The following is a 22,925-nucleotide window of genomic DNA, read 5'->3' as shown; positions in this document are numbered from 1 at the left end:
AAATTTAGTTGTGCCTTCTTTGGAAGTCACCATTAATACATTTGAGGTTTATGTTTAATACCAAACAAATAGTGCTAACAACTCTCTTTATCATTAAGTAAATCATTAAGTGCAGTTCGAAGCTACTTTATATCCTCTGGCGAAGAGTTAACGTCAAGGTAGATTTTTGTGCATAATTACGGACATAAATATGTTAGCTTGACGTTAATTGCATATTACATCACTGGATAGCTTTAGACAAACATATTAAAAGTATATAATTATGCACAAAAACATTAAGGTAAAATATAGCCAGTTCCGAGCCCCTTAAGTGCTCCCGTCGTCTGCCAAATGGAAACTGGCAAACTGAACAGGATCTGTGATTTTTTTTTCTTCTTTCAAAACAGAGATGTTTGTGGCCCCATTCCGATCACCCAGGCAGAGCCTGATCTGCGGCGGAGGAAAGGAGACCCTCAGGAATAACCTGCAAGGTGGCCTGGCCTCCTGATTCACCCGCCAATACACCCCCGCGTCATCCTGCGTCCAGTGTGACGCCACCCATTTAGCAGAAGGCCGTATATCGGAGGGTGACAATCTCCTGTCAATGATTCCAGCAGCCTCATGATGAAGAGACGGGCTGTGAGTTGGATTTATACATTTTTAGGGAGAGGTATTTCAGCCCCAGGGGTGGCCCTTTGCAGAGCAGGGAGAGATCTGCTGACACAGCGCGGCTTGCGAGGCGTGTCGTCCGCCGCCCGTCGCCCCTCTGGCAGACGCTCATGCTCACTCGCTCACTTACACATGGCACACCTTAACGTGAGCACTCCGGCTAGCTGCTCTGCAGCGTATTAAACGCCCCGAGGTCTCTAAGCGCGTTACTGAACAGAGACGCTGGGGGAAATGAAATGGAGCCATCTCTGAGAGGTCAGGTGCCTCCCTCGCTGCACGCATGACGAGCTCACTTGTGTGGAGGGCTCTTAGTGAGGGCGGTGAAGAAAAATCTAAAGATATATATGGAGGGATGTGAGGGCTGGGATTTTTTTTCTATAGAGCTGAACATGAGGACTTCTCTGACAATTAAGTGAGGCTAAAGGCTTGGAATATAATCATTTTTACACCTATCCCTCCTTCCCCTTCTCTGAGACGGGAATTACATTTACAATTCATCTATTTAACAGACGCATTTATCCAACCCAGAAAGCAGGTTCAGCCTGTTCCCTGGTGCACCTGGGGCTTAAGGGCCTCGCTCAAAGGCCTAATGGTGACATCACTCCGCCAAGCCTGGGGTTTCTTTGAACCGGCAACTGGGAATTGGTCTAGAAGCTGTTCCTGCAAACTTCACACATTTTCATCGTAGACGTTAGTTTTGTTTCGGGGGCGGCACCATATGATCATCCCCCCCCCTAATATGCTGATTAGGTGGTAATAAACCAGCAAGCTTCACCAAGCACCATAAAAGTCTCGGCTAACAGCCACGGTAGTAGCCATGAAGCTGTCTGCTTTGATATGGCGTCTCAAAACACATGAAGACAAAGCACCATGTGGAAACGGGGGGGGGGGGGGGGGGGTAATTCAGGCACTGCTGTATTGGATGTTACTTTCTTGTCGGAAAGTTGCTGGTTATTCCATCAAGGGGAGCCTGACTTAACCACCAACGCTGTACTAGATCAGCAGGTGGGTGAGGGGGTCAAAAAGCAGCCGAGGAATGCGCAGCCTAAAGCTGAAACGCGATCACGAATAATAAATAATTCTACCTGCGCAAAAGACACACGAAGCAGCCCCAGGCAGGACTGACTAGCATATTGTAAGAGAAAGAAAACAAACAGAAATAATAAAGAAAAAAAAAATCAGGGAAAAAACGGCAGGGGAATAAGAGAATTGAAAAAAATAACTAAATGGCCCGTAAGACCACACGCCGCCTCCATCTGGAGGTGTTCGGGAGTCGTGTTCTGTGAAGCTCTGACTTTAAACAGACGCGGGTTGCTGGATTCTAAGAGGCCTAGGGGATGTACGCCCACTGGTCCGTGCAGCTCCGCGGCCCTGGTACTGCTCGTCAGGCCGGGGACCGGGCCAAGCCTCACACGAGGGCGCGTGCGCGGGCAGAAGAGCCGCTAACGGCCTTGGGTCTGGCAACCAGAACTGAAAGACGCCGACTGCCGGCCGTATCGATGCCCGTCTGCTTGCCGACTCGAGGGAGAATTGGGATGTGGCCGCATATCGTCAAAATGGCCCTGCAGGTGACACATGTATGAAATTCTTCAGGCCGCCCACACTTGTCTGAAGGATGACGGGAGGGGAGCAGGGACACTTCTGTCCGAACCAGCCATGTCACATAAGGGGAGACAGGGACGGGCTGAAACACGCGCCTTTAATCCCCATCTCGTACTGTCAGCATACCTCTCATACCCTCAAGTGTCATGATGGCGGGCGGCGAACGGATCACTCTGCCGCCTAGGCCAGCAATTTCCAATTCAGATTTCCTTCGTGTGCTCATCGTAGAGGAGGGGGGGGGGGGGGGCTTATTTGCACAGGCAGAAGCTTGTGTGACTATCGCTGCCACCCAGTCAACTGCCCACCAGTCATTTACAAAAAAAAAAATATCTCCCAATTGGCAACAGCAGCCAAGCTGGTTAAAGGGAACTGCAGCTTGAAGACAGAAATGGTGCTTTTTTTTTCCCTCATATCTAAGAAGTCTATGGAACAACGTTAGGGACAGAAAGAGCAAACGGTCGAAATGACAGATTGACTTGAGTAATTTTGGACAAGCCCAAAAGAGCCCCCAGCCTCACTCTAATTAATCTTAGACGGCTGAAAAGACACTACGCCATTGGACAAAGGTTCAGTTAGGCTATCACGTAACCCAGCGCTGACATTTTTCGAAGCAATCGGCCCATATTTCTTTTAAAAACGTTACCCAATACTGGAAGGGAGATCTGGGCCAAAAAAAAGTTTCTTGAGTTCATTTTACACAGAACTCTGCCCATAATTTATAGGAAAAAGAAATCAGACGTAGAACGTTGAGTGGAAAAAAAAAAACGAAATGTGGAAGATTTAGTGTATTACGATTTTATTATAATTTTCCTTTATTATCATTAGTAATCACAGGTTCACAGTAACGATCCATGACCAGGCACCCTTCCTGGATACAGACTACGAGTCTCTGGGCTTGCAGGAAACCCATTTTCACATGCCTGTGCCGTATAAAACACGAGGAATTAACAGAAACCATGCTGTTGTGTCTATTGCGACAGGAATACGCGTTTTTAATTCGATCGGTGATGAGTGATATGTCCATACCGGAGAGCAGAATGATTGTGAGAGAGGGGGAGGGGTCTTTGAGGCCCCCCTCCCCCTCAGTGACAGTGAACCGTGAGTGTGAAAAGTGCTAAACATAGTCCCGTGTTCAGCCCCTTCGGTGAGGCGACACGGTCAGAGCCGGAAGTCAAAGCTCGCGCTACCAGACCTCGTCAACAGAGACTTCAATAAAAACATAATTTTCCTGGCTTTTAAAAACAGAAGAAAGGTGGTTAAAATAAGAAAAATGTCCATTCCGACCATGTGAGTCTTGATCCATTTCGCTCCTTTTAATAACAGGCCTAAGATCAGCATAATACTATTTGAATGAAGCCTGGACTGAACAGTATAATAGTCACATGATATGAGTCTCATCGGGGAATTCCATGGTAAGCGTCACCTTGGCAACAAAATACCGCAACACGTCTTAGGTAAGAATGTTAGTGGTGAATGGGTGTCATTGCAGATTTCCTACTAAAACCTCATAAAGCTGATAGCTACTTTATATATCTGAGAAGACATTTACAGAGGGGTGTCCCCATTACAATCTATTCTGGGAGTTGAATTTAAAAACACCTGGATTCAATATCCCAAGGTGTCCTAAGTAGATCCTACATACCCCCTTCCGGGACACACGAAACCCACTGACCATGAAAAAGGAAGTTAAATGCATATCGGGGAGCAGAATGCATTTCCACACACCCCCCCTCCCCCCCCCCCACCCCAATCTCCCCGATTTCATCCCCTGCTCAGTGTTTTTAAAATGAAAATCCTCCGAGTTTCCATTTGGTTCAATATCCCCAGAGGGCCCAGAAAACAAAGCATAAAGTGCTAAAATAACCCCCCCCCCCCCAATCTGCCGAGCTGACACAGTCAGTCTCGCCCCCATTACGGCGATCCCCTGGGGTCTTCCGGGAGGGTTAAAGGCATGGACGATGGTGTGTGGCGTCCACACTAACTTCCCAATTATCTACAGCGTACAGCCGATTTCACAAAACAGCAACACTTAGCGAAGAATCCATCGGACAAAATAATGACAGGTGATAATACTCGTCCATGGAGAGGTTACCCTATTTCAGCTTTTCACGCAGTTGATGCTTGCTTCCTACATATTTCATAGCTAAAGACAGACAGAAGCTGCAGGTTTCGAGTATAGCGGGCTGTGCATGGTGACCCAAGGAGAGGTTTTCGATCTTCTGCTCAGCCGAGCCAGGTGAGCCCTATACATCTCACACCGGGCGACACAACACTGCTAGCAGCGACTAAGCGGAGTATGAGTCTCTTTAAGACAGCTGGTCAGAGTCACAGTGAAAGTTTCTAGCAGGAACTGGGGTTCTGTTACTCCTCTTAGTTAGGAATCACACACAGCAGGCAAGAGATAAAATGGGCAGTCAAGAGACACTGGCCAAGGGTCATTCTTCAGACTGAACCATCTTGCTTTTGGGCAGAATGGGGGGGGGAGGGTGCTGCCTCAGAAACAAGGCTAATATAGCTGATATGCTGCCAGCCTCCCCCTCCCACCATCGCTGAATGGTTCACCCCACACAATACCAGGCTGAAAGCACACCTATTCAATGCTGCTGTCTGGGTGCGTGTATAAGACAAGGAGGTGCTACTTCTGGGGAGTGGACAGAGAGTGGAGTGTATCGCATACACATATGTGTCGGGAGGGGGGGGGTGCTTTCTTTTTGTCCATTTCGTTAATTTTAGTGAAAGGGGTGGAAGCCTGTGCAGTGTTCCGTCCGGAGGAGGGCATTCTGGGAGCCCCGGGGTGGTGGGAGGAGGAGGCGGCGTGGGAGGGGAGGGTGGCACGGTGGCAGGCGAGGCTCCCTGGGACGTCAGGCTAAGGGGAGCTCTCCAAAGAAGCTGAAAGACAAGAAAGAGTGAGGTTAAAAACGAAAGAGAGGTGCGGGACAGGTGAGGTCACCGGGGGGGGGACGTGACGTCGAGGGACGGGACAAAGAGTGGGAGCAGACGTGGGATGTGACAGGAGAGCGGGGAGAGAATAGGGCACAGACACAATGCAACGGGATGCAAGGAAGACAAAACGGAAGAGAGACACAAAAAACAAGCAGTTATGAAAAGCCAAGTAGCTGCAGCATAATAGGCATATTATACGCTCATGAATGCATGAGCCTCTGTTACACACAAAGACAGCGGCGGCGTTTCACAAAAAAATTCAGCTTCCTTTAAAGGAAGACTGGACTGCGACGCGATCGCTTTACATGTCATTCCTCATATCTGCCACGGTAAGACAGAGTCACACTAGTGAAAGCTTGCTTTCGGAAGTAAAGCCCGTCGCTCGGAAGTCTCAGCCAAGACTCACGGAAAAGGTGAGGATCAGAGGCCGGAAATGAGAGAGGAGAACAGCCGGGTTCAGAGTCGAAACTCACAACACCGCAGTGTCGAAGACGACCAGGATTTTTGGACTTTTCGCGTGCTACTTCAAAGTCAAATGTCTTTATAGCGTCAAATATCTCTGGAAAAAAACAGACACATATACTTCTATGATTAGAAGCATGTGCTTCTACTACTAAGCCAGATGACTTTCATGAGGTCCATAATTTGCATGGTTTGCCCCAATCGGAGGCGAGCGAGAATGTGGACTGGCATTATATTTTTTCACATTTACGGCATGTTTTGACAAGCGGACTAATGAATGTGATTCTCCTCGGGAATGTCTGCAGATTCCCTCCGTCCTGAACGTTAGACGGCAGAGGGCTGACTTCAAAGATCGCAGGCATCTGTAACCCCCCCTTTGCTTTCTTCTCTCTTCCAGCAGGTATCAACATCACCATCAGCAAATCGGCAGCAGAAACGGAAACATTAATCTGCACAAAGCGTCCGGATGACTTCTAAAGATAACTAAAGCCGTGAAATACTGCCACTGACTGCTTGTATTACTTCAGCTGACTACATTTTTTTGTTTGGGGAAAAAAAATAATCAAATCAATTTACTCTTTTGCAAATCTCTTGATACTGAGGCAGTCACTAAATGCTTTTTCCGAGAAACCTTTTAAAAAATCCCTTGTCATATAGCCTCAAAGCACAAATGAAAACAATGAACTCTGTGTCACTCTGAATAATTTCCATTCCCTCTGTTAATCATGAGGGACAAACTGAATATTACATATTTATTTGGCAATCAGACGGAACAAAATGGAAGAAAACTCAATTTCATTTGTAAACGGATGATGTCAACAATGCAATCTAGTATAAAACAGGGTATCAAGCTATATGAAAGATACAACAATTATTTAGCCAATACAAAATGAAATTCAAAAAAATAAACAATGGACCATGCAACAGTATAGACTGCTATAAAAACAACTAGCAATCAATTTCAGGCTTGAAGGAAACAGTTTATTTAGGCAGGCAAAGGAAAATTGCTCTCTGCTTTTTAAATCAATAAACACACGTGCAGAGATCAGGATTGCACAATGTGCAATAAATTTGAACCTTCCGAGAATTCCTTGTTTGGTTTGGAGCTCGTGTGCCGAACGGCGTGGGTATACACTGATGGGAACGCTTTGCTTAACCCGGGGCAGCCCAGTGGGACGTGGGTCAAAGTTCGCACACACCCCAGCCTGCTACATTCGGCAAACACGGGCTGCTCCTCGGCTGTCCCTATAAGCGGAGCCGAACTAGGTCACTGTGTGCCTCCGCAGGTGCAACTTCTATTTTACTAAATAATAAACGGGGGGGAGGGGGGCGCTTACAAAGTTTTCCAACCTTAACTTCTCATCGGCCTCCCCTCTGAGGTTAAGTACATAAAACTGCTTACTCAGAGCGGTGTTCGATCGCTCCCTTCGACTAGTGTTGCTTCCCGCACCCCCCACCACCAACTCTGTCATCGCGGTGATGATGATGGAGGAGACGCGAGGGAAACATCACTAAAGACAGGGATCTTCTCTCTGTCAGTATGAAGATAAACCGGCCCACCCCTTCTCATACCCCCCCCCACCCCCCCCTCAAGCACGCCGCCTCTGCATCGTTACCCATCGGGAGACATCAGCTCAGCTCCTCAGTTTTTTTATAGCGTTACTTTTCAACTCCCCCCTCCAGGGGCAACGTCAGCAAAAAGGACAGACTCAATTTATTCAAAGGTAAAAATATGAGTAAATAAAAAACAGAAAAGAAAATAAAGTCTTGCCATATGTTCCAGATCCGCAGCCGACTGGCGGGAATAGGGAGGATTTTCTTTAATTTTTTTTTCGTTCTGTTTCAGCTCCAGCTGTGTAATTACTGCGTAAACTTTCATCACATCGTTCGGAATGGCGGAAGATGGATGTGCTAAATCAGAGGCCCATTGGAGTTGCGGGGTATCATTAGGCGGGACGACTTATAAGAAGGAGAGCGACAGTGACAGATATTCGGGGAGACCTGTCACACTTAAGAGGTGTGCCAGGCCGCCGTCATTAACCTTGTCGAGTCTGAGGCCCGTTAATGATTAATTATGTTCTGTTATTAAGGGGGTGTGTGCTTTTTGCAGAACCACAACACACACTCAGGGAAACAGCAGTACAGAGCTCTGCAGAGGCGACCCTGAAGCACCCCATGACGGACCAGCATGGCGGGCTACAAGCGGGCCCGCGCCGACGCGTCTGCCTGAATGAGCGGGAAAAGGCTCCTCCCCGCCTCCCGCTCACAGGATTAGCGCGTTTGCACATCAGCCTAAAAATAGCCCTCCAATAATATATTTAACTGGAGTAGCATCGCACCGGGCGGCTAAGGGAAGTGCGCCTTCTCCGCCGGGAGATGTTCTCCGCACTGCAGTCTGCCGCATCTGAGGCGGCCTCGTTTCCTGACAAGAGAGGACGACTCTTCTTAAGAAAGGAAAATTGGGAGGGGGGGGGTTCGCAACTCGGCTCTCAGCCCATTATGCGTGAAGCACTTTCCGCGCTCAGAATCGTGGCTGAATGCACACATGCAAAACAAAAAAGCAGAACATCTGCTTTAGCGTCGAACCCGAGCACGCTCTCTTGGTCCTGGCCCAGAAAGACCTGCTGTATGTTTAGCTGTAACTTCTCAAACGGACCAAGAAGTGCCTGTAATGACTGAGGAGATCATTTGAAGAAATAGCCGTTACATCATGTGTTGTTGCTGAACTGAAGCTAAACGTAAACCATGGACAGTCAACAGAGGCACATACAGGGGCGGGACCACAGGGGCACAGACAGAGGCGGGGCCACAGGGGCACAGACAGAGGCGGGGCCACAGGGGCACTAGCCCTACCTGAAAGTTGATTGGTCCCCGGAGTTCCCGCTCCCCTGTCACTCACTAAATCAAAGCATATCTTTGGCTACTGATAAGGTTGGCCCCTTCATATGAATTGTGGCCCCTCTTAGTATCTTAGTATCACCCCTGTCGGTAACAGATAATTTTACAATTATGCCCGGTTCTCTGAATAGAGACATACACGTCCCCACCCGCCTCTCGCTCCCTTTTTTTTGGGGGGGGGGGGGGGGGGGGGTGATGCTGATGGGAGCCCTGAAAGAGTGGAGAGCAAATACCCAAAATCACCACCCTGGCCCAGAATAGGCTCAAGTCTTTGAAACGGGGCCCAGAGTACCATAACTTAATGGTGGCACTGGGAGCGACTCTGGAGCGACGAAATCCGACGCGCTCCGGCAGTTCTGGTGAGTAATGAGTCCCCAGGCGACGATGTGGCTAAGCCGGACTCCATGGCTGCTGTCTCGGGGAGCTCCTGCTTTTTCTTCCGAACGATCGTAAGAGGCCACATGTCCCAACAGCCGAGACATGCCCAGGCATGCGAGGTGGGGGTGGTGGGGGGGCATGGCTGGGGCGAACACTGCTGTCTCCCAACAAGAAAAACTCGATTAGCCTGGCCGTGTGACCCATGCTGCTCTCTTACAGACCATCCAGCCGACCTTTTCTTAGTCTGCAGCAGCCTTTCAGCAATTTCCCGCGAAGTCGTATTTACTGATTACCGCCTCCTTCCTCGTCGCTTATTACCCCGGCCTGCAAGTCACCTTGGAGAGAAACGACTGCCGTATAACAGAGCTGGATGCCTTTATTGTCATTGTACAGCTAGCAAGTACAAAGATATTCAATACTGCCATGTTCCATCTCGCTCTCCCAGGAGACACACACCCATGCAGGTGAGTGTGATGGGGTCAGAGTCATTTCTCAGTGCAGTTTAAAGGGTTAAAGGCCCCAAGAGTACGACAGTGATACGATTATCCTGCTGCCGACGGGATTCGCACGATGAACCTGGAGCCCGTCCCAGGCGTTTGAGGGCACAAGACAGGGGCCGCCCTGGGCAGGATGCCAGCCAATCGTATGGCACATGCACCGACAGATACCGTCAAACTCAAACCCGCAACAATGCCATTCACTGAACTTCCCTCACGTTAGCACTGGCAGAATTATATAGGCAGCATTCTTTACTTTTTAGCACAAAGCCGTTATTATAATAATATGTATAATAATACAGTGTACTTTAGCATGATTGTGATCCTATAATAATAATGTCTTTTGAATACATTTCATTCATGTGTTTATGTTATGTTATGTGTTTTGTGGTTCGTAGGGTTTATATTTGAAAAAAAGAGAAAAAAAAAATTACGGTTTTAGTTCACATTCTGTAGTTTATTTTTTTAAAAATATCTATTTGCTTGACAAATAACCCAATTTCAATGTTTTACTTACATGAAATAATTTACCGAGCTGTTAGTCTTACATCATAAGTAGCTTTTGCGTTACGCGTGGGTGTTAAGCACAGATATGACTCATTACTTTCACAGCTTACAGAACTTTATCTCCCCTACGACGCTGCGAAGGACAAGTTGGGGCTAATTGTGGGTATATTGCGTAGAGCGACGCCGCTACTACAGTAACGCCAAAGAAACACAGATGAAAGGCAAGCCTGACCCGGTCCGCACCTCCAGCCAGCCATCCTGGCCCATCGCGCCCTGCTGCAGTCCGGCAAGCCACCTGACCCTGGACTCGCATTAGAGTCCATTAGGCACTTTCCCCAAAATCCCCGGAGGCACGACGGTGCTCCTTGCCACGATCTTTCAAATCCGGTTCCGGTCCAGTGTTTACCAAGATCTCCAGAGGACTGTGAAAACCATCCCTTTTTAACTACAGATGAGTGTTATTTAATTATATTACAACAAAACGGCTGTTCATTGAAAAGCCGATACATTTTAGCAGTAAAATATGCTGCCGTTGAATAAAATGTCGATCTTCAACCTGCAAAGGCATTGATGAAAGAGGACCCGACTGCAGGGAAATGAAAAACAATCTGTTTAATTCTTCAAGGCTCTGCTTCAGGCGGGAACATAAACAGGCGTTTTCATTTTCCTGGCTGGATGTGCATCTCGGTACCTTGACGGGTCAGTAAACTGCGGGGAGTGTACTCTGCTTTCAGCTCCATTAGTCTGACTTTCCCCTGGCGACCTGGCAGGAGGAACGAGACCTCGGTCCATCTGCCACCCAGGTGGGATCACGTGGCTCCCGTTTTCCTTGCGTCGGCTGTTGCATTCGTCACTCCTCTGGCTTTCCTTCTGACTTGCTGCGTATGGAAACGGAGCAGGCGCCGGTTTCCTCTGGCCTGGAGTTTGGCTGTCCGAGTCACTGAACTCTGCGAGAGCCGTCTTCGCTGGGTGGCTGAAGAGAGACCCTGTCTCGGGGGGGGGCTCAGGACGGGTGTTCGCCTGCCTCACGGACACGGGCCTTGGAATGCGAGGGCACTTGGGTGGGAATGTTGTGGGAGTTGGAACGGAAGGGCTTTCCGACCAGATACTGACATGACTTGGAATGATCAATGCGGAGGGGGGGGGGGGGGTGGAATCTAGTGTGTGGGAGGCAAAGGCTTCCCAGTGCCGACATGTCCGGGCATTCTCAGGCCGGCGGGAGCTCGGAATGATCCGGCTTAAAGGATCCGGCAGCCAGAACCAGAACGCTCTTCTGGCCCGTTCTGGGGTCAGCAGCGGGCATTAGGTTCCAGTGTTGCACTTCCCCAAAAATGTGCCAAAAAATGCGACGCAACAGAATGAACGACTCGCAGCTGGTGAGACCATGTGGCTATAAACAAGGGGTGGGACGACACAACAAGTCAGCTACCACCCCCGTAATAAATCGTAATTAAAAAGACCCTCAGCGCCGTTTTCCAGCACACTGCCCTGCTGGAGCTGGGGGGGGGGGGGGGGTGGGGGGACTCACTGAGCCAGGGACAACTGCAAACCAATTTCCTACTTAAGCACCTATGATAATCACCTCTTGCTCAGGAAATGGGGCCGTTTCCGTTGGCGCTTCCCTGACGATTCCATTAGGAAGATAAACAAACGCCTTCGGTGGATTCGAGCTACTGACACAGAACCGCTGCCCGCGCTCCATTATCTACTTTATTTTGAGGTGTTACCACGGGAACAGCTGCTTCTCGCATCATTCTCCTTCATGAGTTTTCTAGAGTGCTAAAAACATCTCTTGTTCCCAGAAGCTGGTGTATCCGGACGCTCACAGTGGGCAAGCCCCTCAGAAGGTTCCAGAATGTGAACGTGAGCGCCCCCCCCCCCCCCAGTGACAAAGGTGAGAAGGCCGCTTCTCCATTACCCTCGCAGTGTGAATCATACAGAAGGTAAATTAGCACCAATGAGAAACTGGGAAGGGCCCTTTCAGAGGGGGTGTTGTATAGTCTACTAGAGGTCTGCTGTGACAGAGACCCCCCCCCCAATAAAGGCACACCTTCTGCTCTCTCCCCTCAAAGTCTCCCTCTCCTGAGTTTTATGGGATTTATTAAAGAAAGGAGATGACAGCCCTTCCACAGATCCATTATCTGAGGCGAGCCAGTCAGACCCAATCAGAACCGCACAGATTTTCCGGGCTTAAGTCCAGCACTTTTTATATATTGCGTGTAGCCCTTGACATCGCTCAACCCTCCAGCCCTAATCGCAGCTGACCATCTCCCTGTCACACACCCACAACCTGCCTGTTAGAGGGCAGATGAAACTTAATCAGTCCTCAGCCAAAACGCAGGAGACACACAGGGACATGGTATTTCTGAAAAGCGTGCTAAGCCGACTGACCCCCACACAGGTCGTCTTCTTGAACTGAACACGGTGGATGAACAGATGGATGAGATCTCGGTTATATATGCTAACCGCCACACAGAGCCTCACTGGGCTGCACTGCACCCTCGCACTGCCAAGGCCATGGGCTCCATTCCTCCGCATTTTCACCGCATTTCAAGTTCATGTCAGCTTCCTCATGCGGTTGCCACAGCTGGTGTTTTTAAATGTCCATTACCATTAATTGCTGCTATGTACGTTCCCTGTGAAGCACTGGCAACCAGCCTGTCCCCTGCCCTGTGCTTCCAGCAGGCTCAGCGTGACCCTCCACTGCATGAGAGGTTTAGAAGATGGATGGATATATATATACGCACACCTCTATATATAGGTGCTTCACCCAGGAGGCACAGACAGCTGTTATATAAGTAAATAACACACACATATCCAAGCCTTCATGAGCTGGCATACACACGATCCAGCAGCAACATATTCTCAAAAGCCACTCGGTCTTTATTGACGGGTGCAATAGTCAAAGGAATGCTTTTAATATGTCACACTCCGTGCTCTCATCTCCAGCGGGGCTTGTGCTGCAGCCCATCCGGAGCTAATTTGTCCCCTGTCTTTGGAAAACAAGATATGCAGCTGGAGTCTGTCTCGCTCTTTGTGATCCGGATGCCCGGCGACATTCCTTATCCCTTCCGCTGCAACACGCCTCTGTCCAGTGGCCCCAGCGAAGCTGAAAGTGGGTCGAGACCAACGTCCGTATGGCCCGGAGATGGGCTCGCTTCACTCCGAGCATTGCTTTCTGTTTACCCTGTTGCTATGCTCTGGTTTGTGTTTCGCTGAAGAGTGCTGTCTGTAGTCCAATCGGTGGCCTTTGTTGGTGATGAATCTAGCCGGCTCACCGCAGGAACAATGCTAGCTCAGTGTTTACACTACAGCCACCAGCACTCAGGGGAATTTATATGGTTCATATCAGATCTGGACTGGCTCTCAAGTTTATTACAGGGAAGTAGATCAAATATGATGAGGACAGAAATACGTATTGTTTAAAGTCTCTGTTTCCATCAGAAAATAATCACTTATAGAAAATGAAAATAAATGTCAGTTGCTTATAATGAGAGGCTGGCATGTATTTCAAGTACTTGTTGGGTTTAAACAGAACCTACAGTGCATAGGATGGGAAACTGGGTCCCGAAGAAAGTACCACAAGGTGACCCATTCAGGATAAAAAGGCAAAGATGGACGACAGGGGTCTTCACCCATCAGGATCGCTGTCATGGTAACGGGGTTTCACTTCAGTGGCGACAGACGTCCTTGTCGCTCGGTGTTAACGGACTGTGCCCGGTAATCACTTCCGGAGCCAGAGATGTTAATGGAGCCCAGCAGGCTACAGGCTGACCCATCACACTCATCCCAGAAAAGCTCGGCTCAGCGTGTGGACGTGATGCTGCCCCCAAGGCAGCGTGCCAGATCGAGACGCCGTTTACGGCATCACACGCGCCAAATCCCCCCCGTAATCCCCAAAGCTTCTGTGCAACCCAGAAACAGCACGCTTTAACACTATTACTCAATTAGCACTCTCTCTCTAGCGGAACAAACACGCACTACTGCAGTAATGAGTGCTTAACACTCGGTACTATCAGGACATTTAAATCATTATTGAATCGACAGATTCTCCTCAATGTTATCCTCCTCTTTGTCCTTAAATCGCTTATAGCTTTAAAAATTGACACGCCTCTACAGACCTACAGCATTACATTCCTCTTTTAAAACATCATATTTCATTTTATCTTGTGCTACAGTCATACCTCATCACCAAACTTGGTTAATTAGCGCGCAGAGGTGAAATGCAGGAGCCGCGATGTCGGCTCAGCTGAAGCCTGAACGGAGCTGCATTCGGCCTTTATCAACAGCGGAATCGTAAACGTGTGACGCGCTCAGGTGCCGCCGCAGAGGGACAGAGTGACCTGCACCATCCCGCCATGCTCGTTGGCTTTACCCGCACATGTGTGACAGGAGACATTAGTCTCCAGCCTTATGGATGCTGCTCTCTCCTCATTCATTTCTACAGAGCCAAAGTCCTCTGCCGTGATCCTGCGGTGTTTGTTCTGCTGCCGGATGTGGCCCAGCAGGCTGCTTGCTCCCTAGTGCAAGGCATCCGCGGGTCAAGGCCACTTGCACGGCTGCCATCTCGCCGCCGAAGGCTCCCAGCTGGGATTCCGGTCACGTTCCGGCTCTGGATCCTGCGGCCGTTCGGCCTGCGGAACAGGGAGCCGTTTGGTGCAGAGGCCTGCGCCCGTGGACCGGTTGGCACGAGTGTTTAAATCTACCCCTGCACGCATTCCTAATGCCCCGTAAGCTGCCGGTGCCAATAAAATAATAGCAGCACCCAGACCCACCGTCCTTCAGCTAAACAGCAGAATGGAACAGCCAGGGAGGATGGCCTGTTTTGAAATGCAGGCAGCAGGGAAGCTCGAGGAAGCAGCAAGCACACGGAGGGGGGGCGCCGGGGACCGGTCGGTATCAGAGAAGCCTGGGGGGGGGGGTGGTGGTGTGGCTGGTATCGCGGACCCCATCCGCGTTCTGGCTGCTTTTGTCCCCGTTCATTCCAAAGGGCTGCAAGGCTGTGAGGGAAACCTTTCTGCCGTTTTCCCCGAGTGGAGCCGTCTGCGTTTGTTTCTCATGCAGTTGCTGGACATCAGACGTTAAGCAAAGGCTCCGAGATGGACATCCTGCACACCGGCACGTCACTGCCTCACCTGTCTGACATCACGGCATGAGCAATAAACGCATGCTGGTGTCACTGCACAGGAAACCGTGAGCAACTCATGAAAAAAATATGATGACTCTTTCTATCAATTTGCGAAGCGGCAGGGGAGGCCAGGCAAGGTTAAGAAGCGAACCACTGGCTAAGCAAAAACACGCACACACACACACACACATACATATATATGTAACCAGAGATGAATAGTTCAGGTCCAGAAAGTAAAAATCCAGACCAAGATTTTCCTTCAACCAACCAGATGGGCATAAAGACTGACAGCAACAGAGCACTCAACTGGCTGGTTGAAACAAAATCTTGGTCCGGATTTGTACTTTCTAAATCTGAACCATCCAGCTCTGTATATAGTTAAGGGAATGTCAGAAGGCTGGTTATTATATGGTGGGCAGATTGTAATTGCAATTCCACAGGGTCGGGGCGCACTGACGGATCAAAGGGGGGCCCAGTTGAGCTATCCCTCTGTGAAAGTCAGCTTAATAAGGGGCTGAAGGACTCGGGACCCCCGGAGCCTGGAATTCCCAGGGAATGTGAGAGCGGGGGAGGGGAGCTGGCTGGCGGAACAGCATTCAATGTGCACATCCAGATTTTCATGGCCAAAAGCCAGGTTTTGCCATTTTTTAAAGATTATTTCACCACCGTGAAATGTCTGCCCTGACCTTATTCAGAGCTGTCTGGACATTTTAATTTGATTTAAATACCCCCCCCCCCCCCAAAAAAAAAAAAAATAATAATCACATTGCTGGACACATAAGCTAGTCTGGGGGGCCATCTCACCTCTAAGCCTCCAGGGAGATTTTACTGGCCCTCTGATTTGTTCCTGCCGACTAATCAAAAGAAAAAGAAAATCCACTTTCACAATATACAGTTTAAATGTCATCAATCTCTCCATCATTCTATCAAGCTTCACAAATGATAAATGATGAAAAAAGAGGTAAAATATTACATTTCAAATCTTAAAAATAAATATTGTCTGTTAGGTTCAAAAGATCTGCTTTAAAGGTGGCAAAAATAAAAATAAAAAAAACAAATGGTTTTAAAATAGGGCAGCAGGTTAAAGATAGGAACTCAATTTAGGATTTCATAGTTCAGGTCCTGGGCGGGACATGCTGTTGTACCCTTAGACAGGATAGCATTGTATAAAAATGTCCCCTTCGCTACAGCATGTAAAGTCACAAATAAATTACAGGCACATGTTTAGTTTTTAGAGCAGCTTGGGCTGCAAAGCAGAATGAACAGGAGGAGATTGGGAGATGAGGTGCCTCCTCACTCCCAAGCAGGCTGTGGTCACTCTTGGAAGGTAACGACAGTCTGAGAGGAAAAACAAGGGGGATAATGCAATATCCCAGCAGGATCTGGTCCTGGTCCTGGAACGTCGCTTCCCGCCGTGCGAATCAGCCCTGGAACAGCTGGGAAAGACGCCAAAGTGGGCCGGACAGACATAGGCCCCTCCCACCGCAGAGGACCTGCATCACCGCTGCCCGTTAATGCGCCATGACCAAACGCTGGCTTCCGTTAAGCGCAACATCCCATAATACGTTGCGGTGCTGGTGCGTCGTGTCAGTCATTCTCGGGAGGGCTAATTTCGGGCTATTTGAATCGCGAAGACACCCTTTCGAAAACAATGACCTTGAGGAGGCGCCTCACCAGTAGCCTGAGAGCCTGCGACACCCAGATAAAATGTGAACGGCTTCATATGAAGGGTTTAACTTGAGCCCGTCCCATCTTTATGTAAACAGACCGCGGCCTTTACGCCTTCTGAATACCTAATTAGCGTCATTAACTTCTATTGACCGACCTGTGTTGATTTACGTTACGCTGCATGAGTCACCTAATTATCCCGAAATTGCAGCACTTGTCAGAAGAGGTACAGGAGACGGGGTGGGGTGGGGGGGGAGTCCTCAGCCGGGGTAAGGGTCAGTTTCCTCCACCACTCCCAGATGCATGAATCCCAAATCTAACCAGATCGTTCTGATGGCCCACAGTAAATTACCAGATCCAAGTAGAATGTTTTCAGCAGATGGGAGTAGGGTTACCATACATTCAGGCCAACGTCTGTGAGAAAGAAACTGTCTTGATCTTCCCATGGTGTGTCTATACCACATGCAGAATTATTAGGCGAGTGTGTACATTTCCTGTATCTTATCATCCGGTTATTAGTTTCAGTCCAAATAAGAACGCACTGTTTGAAAATAGAGCATGCTCACTATTTTATCTGTGTACTTTCTGTTTGAAGTAAAACAGGAAACAGTGCAGAGTTTTTAAGCAAATTACTATTACTATTAAAATGAGCCAAACATGACCTTAGAGGTGGAAAAAAAGCCAGTAAAGTCCCAGTCAGAGAAGTGCAAAACAACTGGAATTGCCAGACTTTAAAAACATGATCACTGTACAAGTGACCAACCAACAGCCAAAAGAAGATGGGAGAAGCACGTAGCGAGAAGACGACAAATTACCTGCCAAAGACGTGTCAAATTACAGGACTTTCAGGACTTTTATGAGACTTTCAGAAACTCTTTAGAATCAAATGCCACCATTTTTCAAAACTGCAAATCGGAACAGTATCTCCGGGAATAATAGGCGCCGTGTGCTACGTGACATTGCTCAAGTCACAGAGGCTGAAACTAAAAGATGAAGAACAGGCACGGACATATCTCAAGGCTGATCTTACAGTGGTTCTGTGGACGGATGAGGTGAGAGTGACGCTTGATGGAGCAGGTAGATGGCCTGTGGATGGACACCTTCTACAAGCACCTGCAGGGTGGTGGAAGAGTGATGGTGTGGGCTGCAGTTATCAGTGATGACCTTTCCAACTTGCAGATGGTTTAAAAATCAAATACCAATTTCTAGAAGATACCTTGTTCAAACACTAGTACAAGAAGAAGTCAGCAGTTTTCAAAAATTTTATGATATTCACGCAGGGCAGTGCCCCTTCTATGCATCAAAGTATTCCACAGATCGGCTAAGGAAGGCTTGAAAGTTGACTGATTTATGACCAGTGCCCCTTCATTGCCCGACTGAACCCTCATTGACAACAACTGGGAATTACTGAGGTGTGAGATTTACCAGGCAGTAGTAGGCAGTGCCCTTCTCCCAGCAGTGCCTGGGAGGCTGTCCTAGCTACCTCAGCTAATATAGGACAGGATCAAATCAAAACCTTGACTGGTTCAATGGATAAGAGGCTCATGACGGTCAATGGCTAGAAAGGTAGCTATACAGGACATTAAAGTGGTAAAGTGGAACAGCCGATAGTTTGGTATTCCTGGTATAGATTGAATAACAAACTTTTGATTACTGTTTCTGTCGATGGTGAATTTTCTGATTGCCTAATACAACAACAAAACATGTATTTCTGTATAGCGCATTATCACAACATTACATCGTCTCAAAACGCTTTACAGCATCCACACCCAGAGCCCCCAGTGAGTAAGCCAAAGGTGGCAGTGGCAAGAAAAACTCCCAAGAAGGAAGAAACCTTGGGAGGGACCAGACTCAAAGGGGGAGCCCATCCTCCAGGGGCCGGCAGGGAGAGTCAAATTGGAGAGATGGTTAAGTGCCAAGTCACGCTGTCCAAGTCATGAGATTTGAGAAATAACTGGAGAGCAGGGAGGTAATGACAGATTGCCTAATAATTGTACACATTGATAATCAAGTCTATTTTTGTTTGTGACAGACTAATTTAACATTTTCTCTAAAAAAATTTACTTGGAGCAAAAGAAAACTTCTGAATTCATTTTCATAAGTCTACTCAAATCCTGCTAAAAATTAGCCCCAGGAATAGTGCTTGCCCAGTAATTCTGCACAGTGTATAGGAATGTGCTGTGAGGATTGTGTTTACCTCCCGTCTGGAATTCTACCGGCTTCTGAGATTATGATTCATTCAAAAATACTGTTACGTGCAAGGCTGCACATTCTGGCAACGCTCCGGTACACCTGTGCAGGAATGTTTTACGAGGACGAGTGTAACATCGCATCTCTCGTTCCGCAGAATTACTGTAGCTATAGGTATTTTGCCAACAGTTTTAAGACTTCCTCGTGTAACTAGCGTCTCTTTGTCTACAGAAGCAGGAGTTCAAACAAAACAGGATGGCAAATGCCATTAAAAAAAAAATTGAGAAGAAAATGGCACAAGATAACATCATTGTATTCCTGGAGAAGGTGTATAAGGCCAGGAAATAAGCTCTGCTGGTGAACCTGGGTTAACCCACATATGGTCACAGTGACCAACAACTGATACAAATCAGCAGTAATTATGGGAACCAGTTAGTCAGATTATGGGAATGGGCTTACCGGTTACCTCGAGACTCTGGTCTTACATTCGATCCTTCCCCTTTAAATCCCTTAAAGGCCACAGTCACACACAGTCAGAAACATCTTCCAAATGCTGTGCAGCCTGCTAAGATTCCCCAAAACGCCTGCCGTACGAATAAAGCGTGCAGTCCCATCCTATAGGATCAAGCTGCCAGACAGCAGCCAAAAGCGACTGCTAAGTGAATAAATGCGAAAGATTTTAAGACAGATAGACAGAGACGGACAGACTCCATTAATCTTTGAGCTGAGGAATGCATATTAATGACTGACTGCACTGTAACCAATGTAACTTCTGCATTCGTTCATGACAAATCCAGTTCACAGAAGAGGAAAGAAAAAAAAAACTGAATTAAAATTGAAACATTTCACTGCCAGCTCCCAATTCAGTGTAGCGCGTCTCCCCGTGAGGCCGGGGGGCGTCTAGGTGGTGAGTCTGATCTACGGAGTTGCTGATGAGCCGTGGGCAGTTGGTGTGCTTCTCCCGACTCAGAGCAAGCCTGATGCTCCCCCCTTCTCTGGGATTTGGAGACTCGCCGTACAGTGATGGAAAAACTCAAGCCGGGCAAAAGGGCGACACCGTATTCGCACCTGCAGTTTCTGAGTGGATCCCAGCTGCCGCTGCGTCGTTATTGATTTTCTTATCTCCTCCTCTGGCTTCCTTTAGCATTAGCGCTGCGGTGCAGGCCACCAACACCCCGCGTGACTCTGCCGGTGGGCCATTCCTTCCGTAATCCACTGCCATTTGCCACGTTGCTTGCAGATTTATTTCCCAAACATCTGCACAAGTCCAGCGAGAGTACGAACTGCACTATCTATTCCTACTGCTAGCATTTTCTTTGACATTTGTTTCCAAAGCTATAATCTCCAAAGGAGCACCCCCACTTTCCTCTGCTGTGGTACATCCCACTTTCGAAGGGTTCCTGCCGTCGAGCCTATTTCATGGACGCCCTCATGGTGGTCATATCATATCGGGGGAATAAAGAAACACATTAATAATGCTTTCATCCCTTTAAACGGTGACACAGCATGTGATGGTCCACAGATCAGGAACGTCACCCGAGAAATTGCCTCGTGCTTCTGTCAGATGTATTGTAATTGTGTGGGCCACTGCAGCAGAGCTCCCCAGTTTAGATATCACTCCCCCCCCCCCCCCCCCCCACCACCCATCTTTTGGCCAATCACAGAAGCGGAGCATAGTCATCCAGGGACTGACTACATGTCTCTGGGCCACAAGACTTTGGGCAAGTTTTCAAGCCCCCCCATGACGCGGGGGATGGCGGGAAAGTGAAAATACAGGAGCACTCAGACACCCGTCCGTAATGGGACCGCAAATGAACGCCATAAATTTAACATGCATGGCCTTAAGAGAAATGTTATAATTCAGTAATGAGAAAACGCATCATCCTTACTGCTCTGTGGGAACATGTATAATCCCTTCACTTCTACAATGCTCACGTCTCACCGGGGGCTATCTGCTGCACAGGCTGGTACTAATACTGACCTGTGCTGGAAAGAGATTACGAGAGGGAGGAATTCAGTGTCAAGGAGGTGGGAAAATGAAAAGCTGGACACGAATCCAGCCTTAGACTGTGAATCTGAAATGCTTCGAGGGGGCTGTGTGTGTATTATATATATACGGTGTATGTTGGCCTTTTCTTTGCCCTGCTGAGCCTGATCACCCGTACTGTGAGCACAGAGCTCTGAGCTGCCTCTCACGCTGAATAGCTTTAGCCTTCTGAGTACGTCGCTCTGATGCCCACAATAGCGCTGTGAAGTAGCTTTGTGCGGACGCCTACGCTACCTCACAGACGCTTCTCAGGAAAAACGGTGGCACCAATACGACACTGTTCCTGGCCAATCAGTGACAAAATGTTATACTGCCCCGGGCCAATTAACACGAAGATATAATAGTGCTCCAGGTCAATCAGTAATGAGATAAAACATGTTACCTGGCCAATCAGCAATCACATGACCCTGTGAACAATTGAAATATAGTATAATACATAAAAATTGTAATAAATTGATGCCATGCTTACATTCTCCTTTCTGTGTAATCAGCTTGATGAGATCACAGGATCTGATAACCAGGTATGTACCTGGGGGGGGGTGCGGGGGGTATGTGGGTGCTTGAGGACCTGCCACTTTTGCCTTCAAGACTGACAGTGCCCCCCTTGAGGTTCCAATTCCCCCTTTTCATGACGCTAAATTACCGAAGACGACCACAGAGGGAAAATATAAGCCATGTCCCCCCATCCTCACTTAAGCGCTGTCCCTCATGAAGGACAGAAAGAGAACAAATACGCTTTCCATTCTTCACACTGGGGGGAGGGGGGCATATAACAGTTCATAATAAAACAGGAAATGAGGTTGGCAGAGTTCTCCACACCAGCGACACCCCCTATCCCCATCACCAGGGAGCTCTCCTTTCACTTGGCCACAGGATGGGGGTGGCGTTGCGAGATGGACACCGCGGGCTCTTATTGATGCGGCCCAGCGAGTGTCTGCATGGTCACAGCACCCCGGCAAGGGAGGAGGGGCCAGCAGCGGCCATGCAAACGAGTGCGGATAAGCAGATTATCACAGCATTCGGCGCCCCACACAGGAGCCGGCGGGACGCGAGCACCGTCTGTGTGCACAGCCTCCAGAACATTCCTGACCGCCGTGCAGACCACCGACGGAGAAACAGCACGGGAGGAAGGGTAACATGATGAGGGGACAGACGGAGAAGGGAAAAATGGTTACGGCGCAGTCAGAACTACACAGAAAGCCTGTGACATGGATCCGTATTCAATCTTCTAACCCCTTATTCAGGAACACGGAAAAGAAAGAGCGTATGTGTATGACATATGTATTAATACATACACGGGATTCGACCATCACGCCCCGAGAAAGCACAAGAGCTCGATCAGACGTTTCCGTGTGTCTAAGCTGGACCCCCTGCATGGCTGAGGCCACATCAGCAGTGCAGACCATCCCAGCGGTTTTTCCACTTTAATCCTTGCCCGCGTTTGACAGGCAGTTTCTGCCAGTCTGCCAGACTTCCAGCTGCGCACATCCATTCCCGGTGCATACCCAAGCACACTTACAGCACTCAGCCATCTGCAGGAAAGCGGGGGCAGCGGGCAAATGGAGAATTGGGAGGGGGAGAGACCCAGTGGAGGCTGATGGGAGACCCAGGGTGCCACTCAGACCTGTGGCCGTCTTCGCTAAGCGGTTGTCCTGCCATGAGGTACCGGGCTCAGGGACATCGAACTCCAACGTAAACACCGAGGACTAGTTAGCTGGTTATTGCTGGGACTCCTAACCTGATCAGAACAAGTCAGTGTTAGACCAATGCCGGAGGTGGGGGGGACACAGCCGTCTTGTCAGGGTGAAAAATTAATCCCCCTTTAAAACTCTGGGAGGCGATGTGTACCACAATACAAAGAGAGAGATTTCAGCCATCTGACAGGGTTCCAGGTGCTTTCAGAGGGCTTGTTCCTGCTGTCCCCGCAGAATATGATTTTCACTTTAAAGACAAGAAC

General features: G+C 48.7%; 1 protein-coding gene and 1 long non-coding RNA gene across 4 annotated transcripts in view; one reads left to right on the top strand and one right to left on the bottom strand.

Moving 5' to 3' along the window:
• Nucleotides 1-3,029: 3,029 nt before the first annotated feature.
• samd12 (sterile alpha motif domain containing 12) overlaps nucleotides 3,030-22,925 on the bottom strand; it is a 74,576-nt gene continuing 54,680 nt past the window's right edge. For all 3 annotated transcript variants that reach the window (XM_048993644.1, XM_048993646.1, XM_048993643.1), the window contains exon 5: nucleotides 3,030-5,139. In XM_048993644.1, coding sequence (XP_048849601.1) covers nucleotides 5,117-5,139 — 23 coding nt within the window. In that variant the 3' untranslated portion in view covers nucleotides 3,030-5,116. The remainder of the gene's footprint in view (nucleotides 5,140-22,925) is intronic.
• On the top strand, nucleotides 7,243-8,732 carry LOC125719136 (uncharacterized). The gene is made up of 3 exons (XR_007385020.1): nucleotides 7,243-7,379; nucleotides 7,502-7,672; nucleotides 7,766-8,732. It is a non-coding gene; the product is annotated as an uncharacterized LOC125719136 (long non-coding RNA).

The sequence above is a fragment of the Brienomyrus brachyistius genome, chromosome 23 (genome assembly GCF_023856365.1).
Source record: "Brienomyrus brachyistius isolate T26 chromosome 23, BBRACH_0.4, whole genome shotgun sequence".
NCBI classification, from domain to species: domain Eukaryota; kingdom Metazoa; phylum Chordata; class Actinopteri; order Osteoglossiformes; family Mormyridae; genus Brienomyrus; species Brienomyrus brachyistius.
Note: the sequence above shows the minus strand (reverse complement) of the source record. Positions and strands in the feature narration are given on the sequence as shown.